The sequence below is a fragment of the Alosa pseudoharengus genome, unplaced genomic scaffold (genome assembly GCF_046254945.1).
Source record: "Alosa pseudoharengus isolate Yale_2024_CS ecotype anadromous, Long Island Sound unplaced genomic scaffold, YU_APseudo_1.1 YU_APseudo_1.1_scf_11, whole genome shotgun sequence".
NCBI lineage: Eukaryota > Metazoa > Chordata > Actinopteri > Clupeiformes > Clupeidae > Alosa > Alosa pseudoharengus.
Window position 1 is genome coordinate 5,230,854 of NW_027468576.1, and position 19,078 is coordinate 5,249,931.

General features: G+C 39.1%; 1 protein-coding gene across 1 annotated transcript in view; it reads right to left on the minus strand.

Annotated features, from left to right (window-relative positions):
• Positions 1-19,078, minus strand: part of LOC143116603 (inaD-like protein) — an 87,058-nt gene that overhangs the window by 24,742 nt on the left and 43,238 nt on the right. The window contains exons 16-23 of the mRNA XM_076277797.1: positions 17,961-18,125; positions 16,143-16,352; positions 13,349-13,555; positions 13,065-13,175; positions 10,906-11,286; positions 9,821-9,899; positions 8,504-8,591; positions 4,511-4,591 (exon numbers count right to left, since the gene is read on the minus strand). Of these exons, the coding sequence (XP_076133912.1) occupies positions 4,511-4,591; positions 8,504-8,591; positions 9,821-9,899; positions 10,906-11,286; positions 13,065-13,175; positions 13,349-13,555; positions 16,143-16,352; positions 17,961-18,125 (1,322 nt within the window). The remainder of the gene's footprint in view (positions 1-4,510; positions 4,592-8,503; positions 8,592-9,820; positions 9,900-10,905; positions 11,287-13,064; positions 13,176-13,348; positions 13,556-16,142; positions 16,353-17,960; positions 18,126-19,078) is intronic.

The window sequence follows — 19,078 nt, forward strand, 5'->3', positions numbered from 1 at the left end:
TACCCTATTCATGCGCCTATACAGTATTTTTCTCATGCAAATAGGGGAAAAAAATTAACCTTCACATATCACCATGAAAATTACTGAGTTGATTACTTACATCAAGACAAACAAAAAAATGTATTATACGTTTTTTGAAATTGTTTGTTAACATGGGCAAACCGGGCATAATGTAATTATGTATAGCTAATGTATAGTGACCCAAAACTAATTGCAACATTTGACAAACAAATTGTCCAAGGCATGGAGGAAGATAATACATGTCTTAACTGGTATTATATCTCATCTAGAGGGTATTTGCTTATAGAAAATATATAGTTTATGGTGTTTAATTTGTTTTCCCTGGACAGTATAGGCCAAAATGTATCCACTTTACACTAGATTCACCTTTACAGAATAGAGGGCAATGTATTGTGCATGGCATAGAGGAAGATGGGAAATGTCTTATATGGTGTTATATCTCCTCTAGAGGGTATATGCTTATAGAAAATATCTAGTTTATGGTGTTTAATGTGTTTTCCCTGGACAGTATAGGCCAAAATGTATCCACTTTACACTAGATTCGCCTTTACAGAATAGAGGGCAATGTATTGTGCATGGCATAGAGGAAGATGGGAAATGTCTTAAATGGTGTTATATCTCCTCTAGAGGGTATATGCTTATAGAAAATATATGGTTTATGGTGTTTCATTTGTTTTCCCTGAACAGTATAGGCCAAAATGTATCCACTTTACACTAGATTCGCCTTTACAGAATAGAGGCCAATGTATTGTGCATGGCATAGAGGAAGATGGGAAATATCTTAAATGGTGTTATATCTCCTCCGGAGGTGCAGGCAAAAATGTATCAGCTGTTCACTTGATTCGAGTATGTGTTATGCATGGTATGGAGGAAGATGGGACATAATTTGATTGATGCTATATTTCATGTACAGTGCATATACTTTTAGAATATGTATAGTTTTGACTGGTCTATGACTTTGGTAAAACCATGACCCATGCATAGGCATGCATTGTTAATTATTAATCTTAAACTATATTTATTAGTATAGCATTTTTGCCAGATGTCACAACAATAGTCACCTTTTTGGAGGCTAACTGCAGTTATCCCATCTGCACCCTTCTGTCGAATTAGGACATGATCATGTCCATCTTCAACTTTGCCTTCACAATTTTCCTGCATTCACTAACATAAACATACTGTGCTGTCCGATTATTGTTTTACACAAAACTTGTGCAAAGTAAAGGGGCATCATACAGGCCCCTCTGATTGGACAGACAGTATATCAGTCAACCCCTGGGCTAGAGGTCAATTACTATAAGACTTGCAAAATGATGGACTGATACTTTAGTGTGATATACTGTATGTTTCAGTGACCTCTAAATCAGATTACGTAAACACCAAAACCACTTTCCTAGGCTGAATAATGCCTAACTATGTGTTTGTGCAGATTACACATTGTGGAACACTTACATGCAAAAACCCACTTGGCTCTATTTAAAGATTCAACAACCATTTCCATTGATTCAAAGGGCCACAATGTAAAAATAGACACCAATTTTGCAACAAACCAGTCTGAAATAAGCCAAAGGAATTCACTCTTTGAAAATAAAAGAATGTTCCTCAACAATGCAAGATTCTAAAATTCCATGTTAAGTTAGATGGGGTCAGATATTCTTTAGAATGTGTATTCTACAACATTCTAATTACAGTTTTGTCAGTATTTGATGAAGAATAATGCATAAAACAACCCTCATTTTAACATATTTCCACCAACTGGATTTTCATGGTCTTTTACTATGGTGTAAAGATCGGGAATTGAAATATAATAATGTGAAAATAAATTCTGTTGCAATTAGTTTTGGGTCAGACCTTTGCCTGGACTATTAGCTCCGTTGTGGTATTTATACAAATTAACTATACGTAATTACATTATGCCCTTTTTGCCCATGTTAACAAACAATTTCAAAAAACGTATAATACATTTTTTGTTTGTCTTGATGTAAGTAATCAACTCAGTAATTTTCATGGTGATATGTGAAGGTTAATTTTTTCCCCCTATTCACGTGAGAAAAATACTGTATAGGCGCATGAATAGGGTATATTTGGGTCTTTTTCTAAACTTTCCCCTATCGGGATTCTTCGGGGCTTTTTTTCCCTTACTCAGGACATATTGAGGATTCAAAATCAGTTAAGTTTGCTTGTGTTGCAATTTGTTCAACCTTGACCCCTATTTTGGCTTAAAATGACTGGACTACAAGGATATACTGTAAGGCACATTCCATCCAACTTTCTATCCATCCATTTTCTTCAAACCATTCACTTATCCACCCATTAAACTATCTATCAACATCCATTAAACAATCTGCCTATCAACATCCATTAAACAATATGCCTATCAACATCCATTAAACTTTCCTCTGCCCACAACTGTTTCAAAATAAAAGTCCTCACTATAATAACTCACTATTAAATAATTTAACTATCTAAACTATCCAACTATTTAACTGTTCAGCCATTTCAACTGTCAGTTATCATCAACTATGCCTCCAGCCAACTATATTAAGCCACCACCTACCTAGCAACCAACATAGCAACCATTGAAATAAAGCATCTATGTCAGTTTCCATAGCAACCAACATGATTACCCTAGCATCATAGAAACAGCTTTATTTAGCATTGCAGCAACCATGTCTACCTAAGCAAAACCATTGTAACTATCTTTACATTATCTGTTTTAACACTGTATATTTTACATCATATGTTTTGCATTTTCATGCATTGGTAATTCATCGGAATTACATTTTCTAGTTAAACTAAGCTGTGTACACTGACAGGTGCAGCTCATGTAAGCTATACTATACTATACTATACTATACTATACTATACTATATTTCTGAGTGTCTCTCAAGTCAACTTCTTTAAACTGACCTTTCTCACAGCAGTCATTTTGACATGAAATATGACAGGGCCAGGTGTTACTAATGACATTAATTAAGTGTGAGATATTTAATAAAAACACTTGTGCGTCTAATTGTGCAGCAACTTAAAAAAAAACCTTTTCTCTGTCTCTCTCCGTTCAACTGGATCTCACCTTTCTTATTCACACTTTCTCACTTTGATTGACATTTCACCTTTTTATTTTTTGCCTTTCTTTGCATGCACTGGTAATTCCTTGGAAACACATTTCTAGTTAAACGAATGCAGTTGTGTACACCGACAGGTGCAGCTCATCTAAGCTATAAATTCCCTTTCTGTGTGCCTCTCCAGTCAACTGGATTTCTCACTTTTCTCATCTCCACTTTCTTTCACTTCTCTTTCTTCACTTTCTCCCACTCTCTGTATTTCTACCAATTAAATTTTTTCCATTTTATACCATTTTTAAAATAAAAGCCTAGGCCTATTATTTGTATTACAACTCTACCTCTTTAATTCAGCTGTCTGGTTGAAGCCTGGAAATATTGTAAACAAAGTAGCATAGTTGGCTAGCTTATCATAGTCTACTGATTGGACTGTTCAGTTTCCCCATGTGTGTTTATGTTTCAAGGTAATACTTGTTCTCCTTGGGACAGGCACTTTTGGGAAACATTGGTATTGGGATGATCAGTCAACTTGAATGCAAGAGTTTTAAACAAATATGTGCAGCATGCTACTGATGTTAAGCGGATTTAATGCGTCCTTGCTTTCACGATTGTGAATGTTTTATTTGGATTGTGCAGGCCAAGTCGGGCGATAAGTCGAGCGACGAGTACGAATGAACAGATATGATAAGGGATCAGATTCCAAAAATAATTCTGTGGAAATGCATGGATTCCGGTTGTTTCCAGTAGCAGCAACTGGAATCCATGCATTTCCACGGAATTATTTTTGGAATCTGGTCCCTTATCATACCTGTTCATTCGTACTCGTCGCTCGACTTATTGCCCGACTTGGCCTGCACAATCCAAATAAAACAATGACTTATCATGACTAAATTCAAGATGGCGGCGAACGGTAGACTTCATGAAGGTACTGTCTGTATAAATCGTCTTGTAAATAAACTACCAGTGCTTTTTCAAAGTTCTCAATGTCTCGTTTTAAATGTCAAGGCCCTCAGAAGTCTGCCAATGATGTATGGAGCTACTTTGAGCCTTGTAAATGGTGTAAAACAGTGATTTATTTGCATGGCTAGGCCGATGCCCGAAGCACCCCCATCGAAAAACTGTTGGTAGCATCGGCTAACTAGCGCCAGATTTCTAAGTGCAGGGGACAAGCCGAGATGAGCTATGAGACATGCGTTCACACTCGGTATCATGTTTCAACACACTTTAGGTCAATATCACACCGGAATTCTCCTTTAAATTCATGAAATGCCTTTGTTCTGAATAAGGCATCAATTCCCATCAAAATTAGTAACAAGTCAGGAGAATTCTAAACTTTTGAACACCTGTAAGCATCTTTGGGAATCTATACACTAAATGGCTACACATGGATGAACATGATTCTATTCCATCCATGTTTCCAGCCATACCTTTGCTCTCCTCTAGGGGCCACTGGTACTGTCTGACCCTTTTCCTTTTTCTCTTTCTCACTGGTTGTTGAATGCTGAGACCTGAAATATATGTCATTATAAATGTTATAATCTTTAAAGTCGTGTCACAATAAAAATGTGTTATTCAACAAACAAATACACATGCAAATAAATATAAATGCACTGGTCTACATTTTGCATAATATTGCATAATGCTTGCAGGTTGGACAGCAAACACTGCATTGCAATAGTTCAGCATGGAAAGAACCATGGCCTGCAAAAGAGGTTTTATGGCATGATGAGATGGGTCGGATATTCTGAATAGTATAAATATATCATATACATTGAAATGACTTTGTGACTGAGGCTATATGCTTAGAAGTTAAGTTGGTCATCAATTGAAACATTTTGAATCACTGAATCCTTATGACACCCACATTGTATTCAGTTTCACCTATGGTGATTGTGGTGATATTATTTGTTTCCCTCCATGTGTCTCAGACGAAAAAATAGACTGGAAATAGATTATGGCCCCTATTTTCCACCCTGGCGCATGGCAGTAAACTCGTTTTCCACCAGGCGCAAAGTTTATTTTCTTATTTTGCACGTCTTATTTTTAAACAATGCGCCAGGAGGTGTGGCAATGAACAACCTAGGCCAGGGGTGGGCAACTAATTTCCCCAAGGGGCCACATGACAAACTGGGACTGTTGAGGAGGGCCGGACCCAAAATACCGAACTCAAGTCTGAACTCAATTCTGTTCAATTCTATTCTGTTCTTGTATAACATTAAGTAAATCATATGGTTTTGTTTACTAGTCGTAAGAACAGATGAAAATGTGAGGGGAAAGGAAAAACAGCAATATTTAATCTATGTCCAGTATTTAATCCTCATTCTCCAAAATGATTTTTTGACATTGACATTTTTTTCAGTTTTCAAAGACTGATATAAAAAAAGTACTACAATATCTATATAATTAGGCTAGGTCATGAAAATGTGAAGGAGTCAGTACAACCGATAGGCCTGTGCCACCATTTCATCAACACTCAGCAATATTTCATCATTAAATTAACTCTATGCAGAATTAGACTACGAAAATGTGGAGCAGACAATAGTAGACTGTCATTAGTTAATCAACATGCACAAAGAAAACTATTTTAAAAATGTAGGCTATTTTTTTGCTTTAACTTTATGCACATAACTGTGATTGGTCAACTCGCTCTGTGTGTTGAGCTGGCTGCTTCAAGCAACCTGTGGGTAGTAGCATCATACTAGTTCGCTAACATAAGCTTTGCAAATAAACTCAGACATATTTTGGTTACAATTACGGGGTTATCCGATTGTAAACTGTCTATCTGCCAGTAACGTTTTGAAATGAACACTTCGTATCGCCAACGAGCAGCAGTAGGAGTTCCAGTCGTTCTAACAACCTTTGCGGTGGTGAGCGACGCAGACATAAGAGACACAAAACTTTGAAAGGTTTACGCCGACGTAAAGGCAACTGCATTGTGTCGACGCAGGAGCATAAATTCTGTTCACCAGCACATCAGTGAGGGTGTTTACATCGTATGCATCCACGCACAAATGTATGGGCGTACAAATAGCAGTCGCTTTCAAAATAAAAACAACGATATTGATTTGCATGCATTATCTCTATGCTAGGTTCTTGACTATTGTTCTTTCACGGACCTTACGCGGGCCGGTTAGGGAAAGCCCACGGGCCGGATGTGGCCCGCGGGCCGTATGTTGCCCATGTATGACCTAGGGAGTGGTCTGGCACGTTGTCTAAAAATCGCTATCATAAACTACCTAAAACGCATTACGCCACTGACCAAGAGAGACCTGGTCTGAAGTCCATGGCGAGTTGTTCATATGTTATTTTAAGAGCACATTATTAACAGTGATATGGTCGGGTGCACCATCCTTCTATCATCCATGAATGCGCACCAGTGCACATCCATGCAATAAAATGGGAAAAATAATTAGAATAAAGATATTATGAAATACATCTCACAATGAGTAGTAATTCACCATCATTTGCAAATTGGTAATGACGGTTAAAAGTGATTAGGTGAGAGGAGAGAGACATTTGAGCACAGCTGAAGACGCACTGTCAAGAGATATAAGCAACACCTCTGCAGGATAAACGTTCTTTTATTCAGTCATTCGAACATTATTAGGGTACATGTTGCTTTTTCCAGCCTATGTTTTTGATGGTAACCGATTGTCAGTCAATAGTGAAAGTAACTAACTGTGTAGAACTGTTTTGTCATTGACTGACACCACAGTGAAGTTAGTTTCACTTTGCCAATGAGTTCAAATAATAGACGAGTGCAAATGCATGAAGGGCTATACTATGCTAGGTTTTAGTAAAGCATGGTTTAGTGGAATAACTGTACCATATGGTTTTGCGTGCAAGCAGAAGTTGCGTTCCGTGCTGTTAACAGAAATGACAAATGTCATTCTCATTGGTTTAAATGATGTTACACCCAAAACACACTCATGACTGATTAAGAAACATAAGGCCCACTTTCTTGCACCGTGCGTCGGACGTTTCATAACATTTCATAACTAAACCACACCCAATATGGACTGGACAAACCCTGAAATTTGTTTAAACTATTTGCCAGTGACCATGCGCTTTAGACTGTCATAATAGAGCCCTTACAGTAATGTGACATTGTCATTCTGGAGCCACCTTTACAGACTGGTTTCTGCCACATAAAATCACCTGTGGCCCTTACATATCTTCCACTAAAATCACCTGTGGCCTTGATTCATTCCCTGATTGACTTTACATGGAAAGAACCATAGCTTTTCTACCCCTTTCCTAATCTAATCTAATCACATTGCGCCTGTTGAAAACATAGGACTTCTCTTGTTGCTCTCGTACAAATATGAATCTTTAGGCTTCCAAGAACACAAAATATATTTTTTTGTGACTTTTATTTAATTTTATAGGCTGTAGACTATTTATTTTTTGCAGTAGTCAGTCATCTCTTTCTCCCGTTGCTGCACATCAGCTTCTTCTTAACGCACACTTCGCAAATATGTCACATGCAACTGTCTGTGAACATGCATCCTCTGCCTCTTACAGTACAACTGGGTTTACCTGCACTGGGAATCATTATTCAACTGTTATGTGACATCTGGACACATGGCTTACCTTATTCACAGTTGTTTTTTTCACTTTAGTTTTTTTAGCCCATATCACATGTATGTACAACAGGTATTTCTACTTTTAAGTCTGATTAACTTGGCTACTCTATGGTGCTATTATATATAGCCTGTTGCTTCACGTATGGAAGATATTTGCAAACCTGGTTCCTTTTGTGTAAGTTTGTGTATTACCAGTCAAATAACTAAATGACCAGCTAAATAAATGAATATCGGCCCAAAATCGCCCATTCAGAGCCATTAGATATCGATATCGGTATCAGCCCTTTAAAATACATATAGGTCGACCCCTAATGGTAGTATGACACAGGTCTGAGAAGCTACAATCATGTCTACATACATTTAATTGTATGGTGAAATCGCATGTCAGCGGACTCGTGTGCTTCTAAGCTTCAAGGATATCCGGGTCTCGTCTTCAAGGCTTGCTGTATGCTCGAGTTATTGTCAATCAAAGCTGGGATGCCTGATTGACAGCTTGTTTGCCCAGTTCCATGCGGTTTCTTATATCTCGAGAACCATTGGTCGCAGGTTGCGAGGTCGGTGCCGGTTTAGCTGCGTTTAATGCTTTTTAACTATCAAGACCCACAGAAATATTGGAATTTAAAAGGCTATTGTAATCTCATCTGACACATTCATTTTAAAGGTATTGGAATAATAATAACTGACATTTTGTATATCATTTCATACAAATAGCCAGAGTTGGACAGAAAAGAAGAAAGGTTACAATGCCCTAACCTGTTTTTTACATTTTAACAATTTAGTATTGTTTCAGTAGATGTGTTAAAATACTAGTGTATGTTCATGGTTATTTCTTACTCTTTGTCTGTATTTTCCAGTCCTCCATCCTGGGGGTCAGGTTCTGCCCAAATGTCACCAATCTCCATCCCTGACGATATTGGCAGAGCTTTGCAAACAACAAGTCATGTACACACGCACACAGACAGACAGAAAAACAGTAAACATTTGAGAGATTGGTCACAGAGATGACCATTTCAAAATCACATCAGTGAAAGAAGTATAATTGTATGAATTCTGATTGTTTATGGAGGCATTAATAGCAGTATCATGGCTGCAGCAACCGAGCTTCAAACCAGAATTGTTTTTCATTCGGTTTATTCTGAGCAGAATCAGAATTTTAATGTTTCTGGTTTTGCGTTCTACCTTAAAATTACTGTTCCCGAACCGGAAATAAAACGATTAATAATTATTTTCAGGGACTGAAAACGGAATGGATTTCTTTTCGGTTCGTTCTGAGCAAAAACATAATTTTTTCGTTCCTGGTCCTGTGTTCCAAGGCCTCTCCTCTAAATGGTAACCGGTTAGAACATTATAGAAGAATGGTTAATAACATTGCATTAAAAATGACATTGCCTTTACAAATTGATTTATGGCCAGTGGCACAACAGCCTACTATGAGCTTTCCCAAACAGCCTTAAAGCTTAAATTAAAGCACATTAGATATCAAGGCAAACTGTTAAAAATACTGTGCCAGAATTCAGACGTGGGCCGAGATTTGAAAGTAGGCCATTAATAATATTAGATCTTCAAAAATGCCTGATAGCCTAACTTCAGGCTCAGAAAGTGTCCTTGCTTTAAGCCCTGCAATAGTCTAACCTATGTATGGTGCTACCAACTGCATGACAGGCTTATAGATATTTTCCTAGAAAGGCAAAGGCAGTTAGATAATGTTAGATATGAAAATCTTTTTTATCAACTAGTAGGTCTACCCTATTATACAGGGGAGACACTGATTCATAAAATCTGACTAAATTCATTTGGTAAGGGGTCTGTTCCAGAACATAAAAAAAAATAAAGTTTCTGGTTTCGTTTTTGTTCCTAGCAATCTATCAACTGCTTCTGGTTTTTGTTTTCGTTCCATGAACTGGTTCAAAATCTTGGCAAGGACATGCTGGTTAAATAAAACGATCCACACTTTGAAATCCACACATTGAAAAATAATGTACATTTAAAGTTAATTATCTAAATTCATACACCAAGTCACTCGTAAATAACAAAAAGACCCATTCAAAATAAAGGCCTGGCTTGAAAGATAACACATGATGAGTATATGCTATAAAGGCCGGATGTTGAAACAGATGGGCATGATATGGTAAATGTGTTACTGTAGCTTACTGGGAAGTGACTCTGTAGGCAGAGCTGTAGGACTTGCTGTCTCTTCCACTTCTGTACTATTCTCATTTACGCCATCTTTCTGTCAGTAAAAAAAGGAACAATATTTAATTTGCACATTTACAAATGGTTTCACATTGTATTGTAATTGTACAAATTTGGCAGAGCAGAAATGTGGAACTCAAATAAAGGTAACAAGCAACACCCAAGAATGAACATCCTACTTTTACGGGCTTTTCCCAAATCACGGAAGAAACGTCGATGCAGCGGTATAGTAGCAGATAATCAGGCAAGTCTTATTTAACTAAACTCCTGGTGTACTTACAAACTTTCTAATGCCTCGTTATTGGACTAAAGGTCATAGTTGTACTACTGCAGAACTGGGTCCCAGTTTTTTGTCTGTAGACTTGTTGAAAAAACCTCGGCTCTCAAATACAAATTTGTATTCGAATCAAGCCCTTGAGTGCGCCTCTGCTTTTCTTCTACCTGTAACTTATTCAAATAAAGCCTAAGCCTCCATGACATCCAATGTAGTCAATAGGTAATGCCCCATTTGTAGAGCATCCGCATATTAAAATTTTTGGATAGGTGAACTGGATAAAGTGCTCCCTAACGCCTACACGACAGCTGCCGTTCAATCGACTCGAGCTTGCCTCCACACACATGATAGCCAAGCTGACACATAAAAGGCAAGCAGACGTTCATGCTTGTCTGGCTTTTTTCTGCAGGGCATCTATGGCCAGTATACGCCACTGCCTCAGGCTGCTGGGTCTGCTTGCTCAGCCTGCTACACATGCGCAAGCTCCAAGCCTGACTGAACAGTCACCTTGTCCACCACCTGGTGGACGACCAGTGCTGGAATACACTAGCCTTCTGCTGTCCTCCCAGCTTGCTGTACACAGAAGCACACATTGGCCAGGTGAGCCGCAGGTGTGCCATGCATTGCTTCCTGTGCAGCAGTTGCCAAGTTGGCTATTTCGGACGGGTGATTTAGATTCTATTGCAACGATTGTACAAGTTATTGGTGATAAAATATGGAACTGTAACATTTTACAACTGCTGATAGACTGAATGGGTACTGCACTCACCTGCTCCTCTAGCATAGGGGGAATAGGTGAAAGGCTAATAAGGTCACACACTGTTTGATCATCCTTCCCTGATAAGACTTGTCTGTGGTATATAGTTTCATTTGTCTCTGCAGTCTCCTGCTGCTGAACCTCCTCCTTCTTTTCCTCCTCATCCACAGCCATCTCATTCTCTAAGCAGGGCATGTCCTCAGTGGTGTCCAAGGAAGAGTTATATTGGTCAGGTTGGTTGTCTTCTATGATGAGGTGGGAGGAGAAACAGGGGGTGCAGTCATCATTGGAAATAAGTGGGGAGGCATAGCGCGGCATGCTGTCTAAGATCAGCTCTGGGTCATTTCCAAGATCCTCTTGTTTCCTCAAGGTTGCAGTGGGATCCTCAAAACCCTATAACAACACACACCATCAGCAATCTGCAGACATTATGCTGTACATATTGATTATAAACTGTCTTGGAATGTCCCTGTAAAATCTGTATGCACTAAGATCTATAGAAGACTCTAATTCCTGCAAAGAATGGTGTTTAGGGTTGAGCAGAAAGTGTTGATGTTATTTTATCAAGCAGCGATAGGGAGTATATCACATACTGGAGCTGGGTTTCAGTTATATCGCAAATAAATAAACTAGTCCACACAGCAATGACAGTGATGGGGTAATGGAGCATCCCTCCCTCCTAATGCTCTTTGGGAAGACTTTGCTTTCCTGTAAGCATCGTAAGCCTAACTAGTTTGTAAAGTCCCTGTAACAAACGTCTTACGATTTTTGGACCATTTCCCGGAACCACCACTGTGCATGTTCAACCCAATAATTGTGAAGGAACAGTATAAATCCTGTGTTTGTAGCCTAGGCTGTCACCCTATTTGTTTCCCTCCATTGCTTCCTGTAGCCCAAGTCCATACCAAAGTCGAGACCAAAAGTGAAGTTTATGTCCAAAATAACAATGATTGATGATGTATTCATGAGCACCTGGGAAGTGGGAGAATTCGAAAGTTAAGGGGGGGGGGGGGGGGGGGGGGGGGGTTGGTATGTCACATCTGAACTGGGAACTTTGGGCTTTGAAGTGGAGCTTTGTTCAACTATTTCTTTCTGCCCACAACTGTTATTTAGACTACTCAACTATTTAACTGTTTAACTCCCGCCAACTGTTTCCTTTACCCACAACTGTTTCCAAATAAAAGTTTGTTTTGCATTTTATGTTACTATATGTTTTGCATTTTCATGCACTGGTAATTCCTCGGAATTACATTTTCTAGTTTCTTTAGATATTTGCAAATGAGAGATTTTGTTTGCAGTCACCTTCCTGGCTTTCCTGCCATCCCTCCCCCCACCCTTATAGACACTATCCTCAAAACTAATCCTAACCTCAAAGGTACTATTTAGTGATAACACTTTACACCACTCCTCTCACTCATCAGTTCTCATCATCTGCTCTACGCGGTGCATGGTCGTCAGATCTTAATATCTGGCCTGCGGTCTGGGATCATGCCCTGAAGTGGGTTCACTCATCTTCTATTTGCGCTCGTCATGGAGTTTTACAATGCAAAGTTGTTCACAGAGTCCACTGGTCGAAAAGTAAGCTAGCTCATATATATCCTGGCACTGATTCAAGCTGTGACAAATGCCATCTGGGACCTGCCAGTCTCGGTCACATGTTCTGGGCTTGTCCCGCCCTCGAGTCGTTCTGGGATGGTGTTTTTGACTCTTTCTTAGCCATTGCTTCTGCCAACATCCGCCCCTCACCATTAGTTGCCCTGTTTGGCGTCCTACCAATAGGTCACTCGCTAACGTCCACATTTGCGAACTTTTGGCCTTTCTCTCACTGTTAGCAAGACGTATTATATTGTTACACTGGAAGAACCCCCGCGCTCCCTCTCACTCCCAGTGGATAGGGGATGCTCTCCATTTTATGAAGCTGGAAAAAAATCAAATACTCCCTCTGTGGTTTCATTGCAAAATTCTCTAAAATCTGGGAGCCCTTTCTAGGTCACATCAGGTCTCTCCAACTAGGCGGTTTACCTTTCGATTAAGCAGCTGCACCGACGTCCTGCACCACCTTGCCTAAGTCTACTTTCCTCGTATTAGTAGCATGTAGCACAGCAGTTCTGTCATCTATCAATATCAGAATTTCTTGTTAATGGCAAGAAGAGATGTAGATGTAGATGTACCTTATGGGTAGACAGGATGCTGTGAATGAGCGGATAATCCACTTCAGGCTCCTCAATAATGCATTCCCTTCCAGACTGCCAGTCTTTTACCCCAATCTTGTTTTCATCTGCCTGTACACACACACACACACACACACACACACACACACACACACACACACACACACACAAATAACTGTGTGCTTTTTGTCATTCACAACAAAGACAATATGACACTCTGGTAATATATATAGAGGTCATCAGATTACTAGAAGTGTTGCGAGTTGCAACATTCTTGGACATACCAGAGGTTTCCGGATGCCTAGATAGACTTTGCCAGGTGACAAAGCCTTGAGCACCTCCACAGCCTGGGTGAGGGAGCAACTGTCAAGGTATGTATCATTAACGAACACCAGTTGATCACCAGGGAGAAGGCCACCGTTGCGCTCTACCAAACCCCCAGGAACCAATGAACGAATCACAATGACGGAGCGTGTGGCATCCAGAGGATCCTGTGGAGGGCAGCACAGACCATAAATCAGTAAATCAGAATCCCTGAGAGGTTGCCATTCTCTCACAATGCAAATAGCAAGGACAGCAGAAATTTGGGTACTGGCATAATTGAGATGATTTCCCTGAAATAACTTCCACCAAAACAAATTTCAACAATATATGTACCCACTATAGAAGTCACACAAGACCATGGGGCCCATAGTGACTTATATTAAATATTTTATAATGTGAAAATAAATGAAATAATTAGCAGAGAGCCAATAAAAAATTACTAATTTTAGTGACAATGGCAACAGCATTTCATCTGAGGTGACAAGTTACTGAGCCCCAGGCATAGGATCAGATGAAGTTTAAAATACATTTGATGCCATCCATTTTGGTCTGCCATATACAATGATAACCTTTATGTGAGCTTTTACAAAATTATTATCTAAAAATAATAATGACTTCATGCAATGTGCTTCACCTAGATAAATCAGCCCAAATAAACTTCATAAACGCCTATAAAACAACAAATTTTAGAGACCGTTCTTCACACTAGCACACTACCACTGCAAACACACTGTTCAGTTTAGTATGGGCAAGAAAATTATACATTTTATGTATATTTATAAAATCATATTTTATCAATCAAATGAGTTAAAAAATTAATAGAAAGCATGTAAGAGATAACTGACAACACAGCCGTTATGGTATGAGAGATGAATACAAATTCGAGGTGGTAATATGGCCATATGGCCAACCTTGGTTTGACTCTGATGACTCCAGGTAGAAACGTTAGACACCAGCACCATTAAAGCTAGGTTCAACTATTCATGTGCTCCGGTCCTTCTGTGGGTTCAGTCTTTTGAAGTGGCCCAAGACTTGCTATTGATTCTGAGGTTCTGCTCCGTGAGCACCAACGGGCTAGAGCAAGAGATACCCACTTCATTTAGATTATAATGTAACTCATATGTAACATAACTCATAACCTAACAAACTTGGCGAATTTATATAAAATAGCGGTATCTAAAGTTAATTGACATTCTGAAGGATGAATCACAAGAGATGTCATTACTTAGAAATAACACACTGTTGATTTTCAAGAACAAAATAGCACATAAAATTCATCAAATAATAATCCATTTCCAGCAAATACAAATGTTGCAGATCAACATCCTTACTGCTTCTTACCTAAATAGGTCTTGCATAATTTAGAGCACTGCTGAAGGTACGACCGGTGTATCTTCAGGGTGATATTTAATAAAACTGCGAGCTGTGAGACATCTGTTTCTGTTTCAGAGATTATTATGTTTTGATCCACCTGAACTGTTCTATACTAAGACCTCCACTTTCTCATTATATACTGGTTACAGCCAGTTAGGGCTATTCTGTGAAATATGAGGTTCTGTTCTGTGAAAAAATATATATTCTGTTTCTTGTACAGAACAGACGTAAAGGTATCAAATGCAGTTTCTTTTTTTAATGGGCTCCACCTAGTTTTGAGGAGTATTTATATTTTACCTTGCCATTGTAAATACTGTACTTCTCACGGCTTGAGCACGGTACATGTGCATTTGTTTTGGAGCCTAAGGATTAGCAACAGGAAAAGTCAATCTCCAAAGAGCCATATCTACTGACCAGGTAATGTTTCACGATTCGCTACCGCAAGATGTCACCGGGGCGTCGACAACCAAATTGCAAAGCTGGTTCTCGGGCCTGCGGGGCGCTGCCAGCTATGCTAGGCACACGATTTTCCCTATTAAACCCTATTATTTCTATAAACTATATAAGTTTGTTTACAATCAAAATGACTTTGAAGCTGTTTTATTAAGGTAATAAACTTGCATAGGATGCCTTTAATTGCGATGAACAATTATGGACTGAAAAGTGTTTCTTTGAACAGCACAGTTTTCAGCTATACAAACACATAGCCTAATGACAAAAGGCCAGGTTCAGGCCATTTGAATTTTCTTGCAAAAACACAGAAATTAACTTGTTTTAATGGTAGCATATATATATATACAGTATATAAAATATTATTTTATTCACTTTTTTTAATGGTATTTTTTTTTTTTAACAGGCCCATACCATATTCCTAACCTGACCCTAGCCAGATGAATTTCGCTCCGCCTAGCTCCACTCATCCATCTGGAACCGATCCATTGAAGTGTTGCTTCAGAAGGCTGGGCCTAATCAAAAAATGCTTGCATATGATTGAATAAGCCACTTGTCCGTCATCTATTGACGTGCTACTTCAACCACTCACATCGAAGCCAACCCGTGACGCTAATAACAGTCTCACAGTCGCTTCTACGCTATGTCACATCTATGAAACTCCCGCCCTGCGTCCTAAATGGCTGAACCATAAAGTCGGTTGCAGAAATCACTCTCAATGGAAGAGGTCCCAGATGGATGTGAGTGAAGCTAGGCGGAGCTAAGCGGAACGAAATTCATCTGGCTAATGTCAGGTACCATATTCCTGCAAAGCGGGCAATAAGACCACCATGCTGGCCTGAGAAATTGTGATTCTAATTATGTATTTCGTGCCTTATACGACTCAATGTGGTGCATAGACAAAAAAGCATGAAAGGATAGTCTCCTTACCTGGTAGTCAAGGATGCTGAAGCCTAGTCCATGTTCTGCCTTCTCCAGTTCCACCACTTGCACCTCAGGGGCCCAGAGAGCCAGCTCTCCGTCTTCGTCATCATCATCTTCATCACACGCAGCACCATCATTAAGCTCACCATTTCCATTATCTGGACATGGAGCTGTATGTACACTTTCTACCATAGATACAGATGTGCTGATCAGCTCCTGGTGGAAATGTTTTCAGAAATAAAATTAAAAAAATAAGTTAAGGAAATTAACGATGATAAAGCAGAACAAAACTATGTATGTGTAAAACCAATGCTTATAATTGAAATAATTAGTAATAATAATAAAAACTGTAGAAATTAGTATTTCCCAAGTTCTCAATCTCTAAAGGCACCAGATCCAATCTCATCCAGAGCTGGCTATGTTAAACACATGGAGCTCAACAGTCCCACCCTCCTTCGAGAGAGCTTAGTTTCCAGAAGTAAGTTTCCTATAAATTTATCCAATTGATGACTGGAAATATCCATATATAAAGAGTTTTAGACCAGACCATGATGTGGCTTGAAATCATACAACATTTCATGTCGAGCAAAAAAAATTTAACAGAAAAACGGATTCATTTCTAAACAAAGGAACTTTTCATCCCATCAGCCATCACAAATTATATATTTCCCTACATTCCAACATAATGAAAGTTTAATATGCTTACTTTTGAATGTAAGACAACAAGATTGACAATACAGTTTCCATTGAGTACATTCAACTTTCAAGGTTTTCATCGGATAGCGACACATTGCCCTGACTGCCATCATCCATCTTGTTCAGCAAGGAGCAAGCCACAGTAGTAACGGTGAGAATTAAGGCATAAACATTTCCATAGCAAGGGATTTTGGGTAGGGTAGTGCTTTAATGTAGCCTAGAAATCTAGAAGCAAATGTAATTTGCAGCCAGGGTCATCTAGCAACTCTCTGTTGGCTTGCGAGCTGGAAAATAAAACTCTGGTCAAGCCAATCACATAGTGTATAAAGTCGGTGGGCGGACTTAACAGAGTTGCGACGGTTCCGCGTGAATTCCCTGCTACTTGAAAACAAAGAAGATGGCTGCTGCTGCTGGCGAACAGCGGTCTTTCGAATTGGCTTTTAAGTGATTGTATATGCTCATATAAACGCCAAGTCATGTCAAAGCTGGTTTTCGGTCTACCATGGACGGTTACGATTTTATGGCTTATACTCCAGTTATCAATGGAAAAATTTTATTAAAATCTTACAACCAATGTAACTCTACACTATTATTGTATTCTAGCTACACTTTACCAAAGTTTTAATTTTCGGCTACATCATATTTTCATTTTGAGCCATACATCATGTCAACCTGTGTTTTTCAGCATGCCAATCTCAATGTCTACCCATCATGCTATGGAAATTTTTGCTTATTGACCTCGCTAGCGCTACCTTGTGCTTAGGGAAGCTGCAGTCAGTCACACGCAATGTGTGCAGCTGCTAAGCGCATGCAATTAGGCAAGTTGAGTTCACAGACAGATTATTAACCAATAATTTGTTGCGACCCACTTAATGCATTTAATTAACTGATTGCTATCGGGATGTAAAGAGGATTCCAGGTAATACAGCAAACTATGCTTCAGATGTTGATCCTATTCAGATATTGATCTTATCCTGCCTTTAAAATATCATGTATGCATCATGTATCATCATCCATGTAGCCATATGTGAATTTACAAGATATTTTCCCTGCAGTGAACTTAAGTTTTTTATTTCTTCACTTCACTGCTGATATCCCCTCCTGTGTGAGTGTGTATTTGTGCAAGACCTGCTCTGGTCTTCTGGTCACTGGGCTGTCACGTCTCCAGTCTTGCACCTCTGGTTCCTCCTCACTCAGCAGTCTACAGCAGACCAAAGTGAAGGGCGGAGGTACTTCCCTTAGGAATGCCACTGCTTCTCGACGAGACTTCCCATACAGCTGTACTCCATTCACCTACACATGACACACACATACCACACAAATACATTATTGGACTTTCTGGAAGGCCAAAATCAAATAGGCCAAAGACACCCTATATGCTTGATATAAATAGGCAATGCACTTCTTTTGATCACATTCAGCGAGTCAAAGAGACCTTTGCTTGCATTATGTTTGCATGCCGAACATCACTTCTCAACATGCATTTAGTCTTGGGTGAAGATCATGCGGTAACAGAGTTACACTGCCACTAGTTTTTTTTGGTGCTACTAAGCAATTAACCCTTAGAACCCTAAGCTGTTTTTAGGGCATTTTCACTACCTTTATTCATAAGGATTTATTCTGGTCATTGTAAGTGCCACACACACATATTATATATTGTTTTTTTTCCGGCAGAGTCTAGGCTATTCAGATCTGCCATCATTTCATGTATTAGTACTAGTATTGATTTTATTTAGATTTTTAAAGAATTAAAATACAAAAAGCGTATTATAAAAATTCTTATATTTTGACATGTATCTCACCACAGCAAGCTCATAGCTCTACGTGCATTTCATGTATGTGTAGGGCAGACTGTCCTGAATCTGGCAATATAATTGCCATGTTGGAGGGATACTCTGGGGCTGAGCAATTTACAGAAATATGGTGTGTGATTTACGGAAATAAATGCCTTTTTTATTTAGTGTTGAGAAATGACTTTTCTGCACTCCATATCTGTGACACGAACTGATCTGACCTGACTTGACCTGAGTCTGCGTGTTAGCCTGCGTGTGGCTATGGTGTAGGCACTCATAATGATTCTCAACTTATTACTGCATTGCCATGAACAAAGTAAAGGCAAAAAGGTGTTTCTTTGTTGAACAAATTGGGATGCAATGTGAGCCTTGAATTGGATGCCATGCAGGAATTTGCTAGGATCTCAAAACCGGATTATAAACATGCTTTTCCACAAAAACAGACAAAAACGT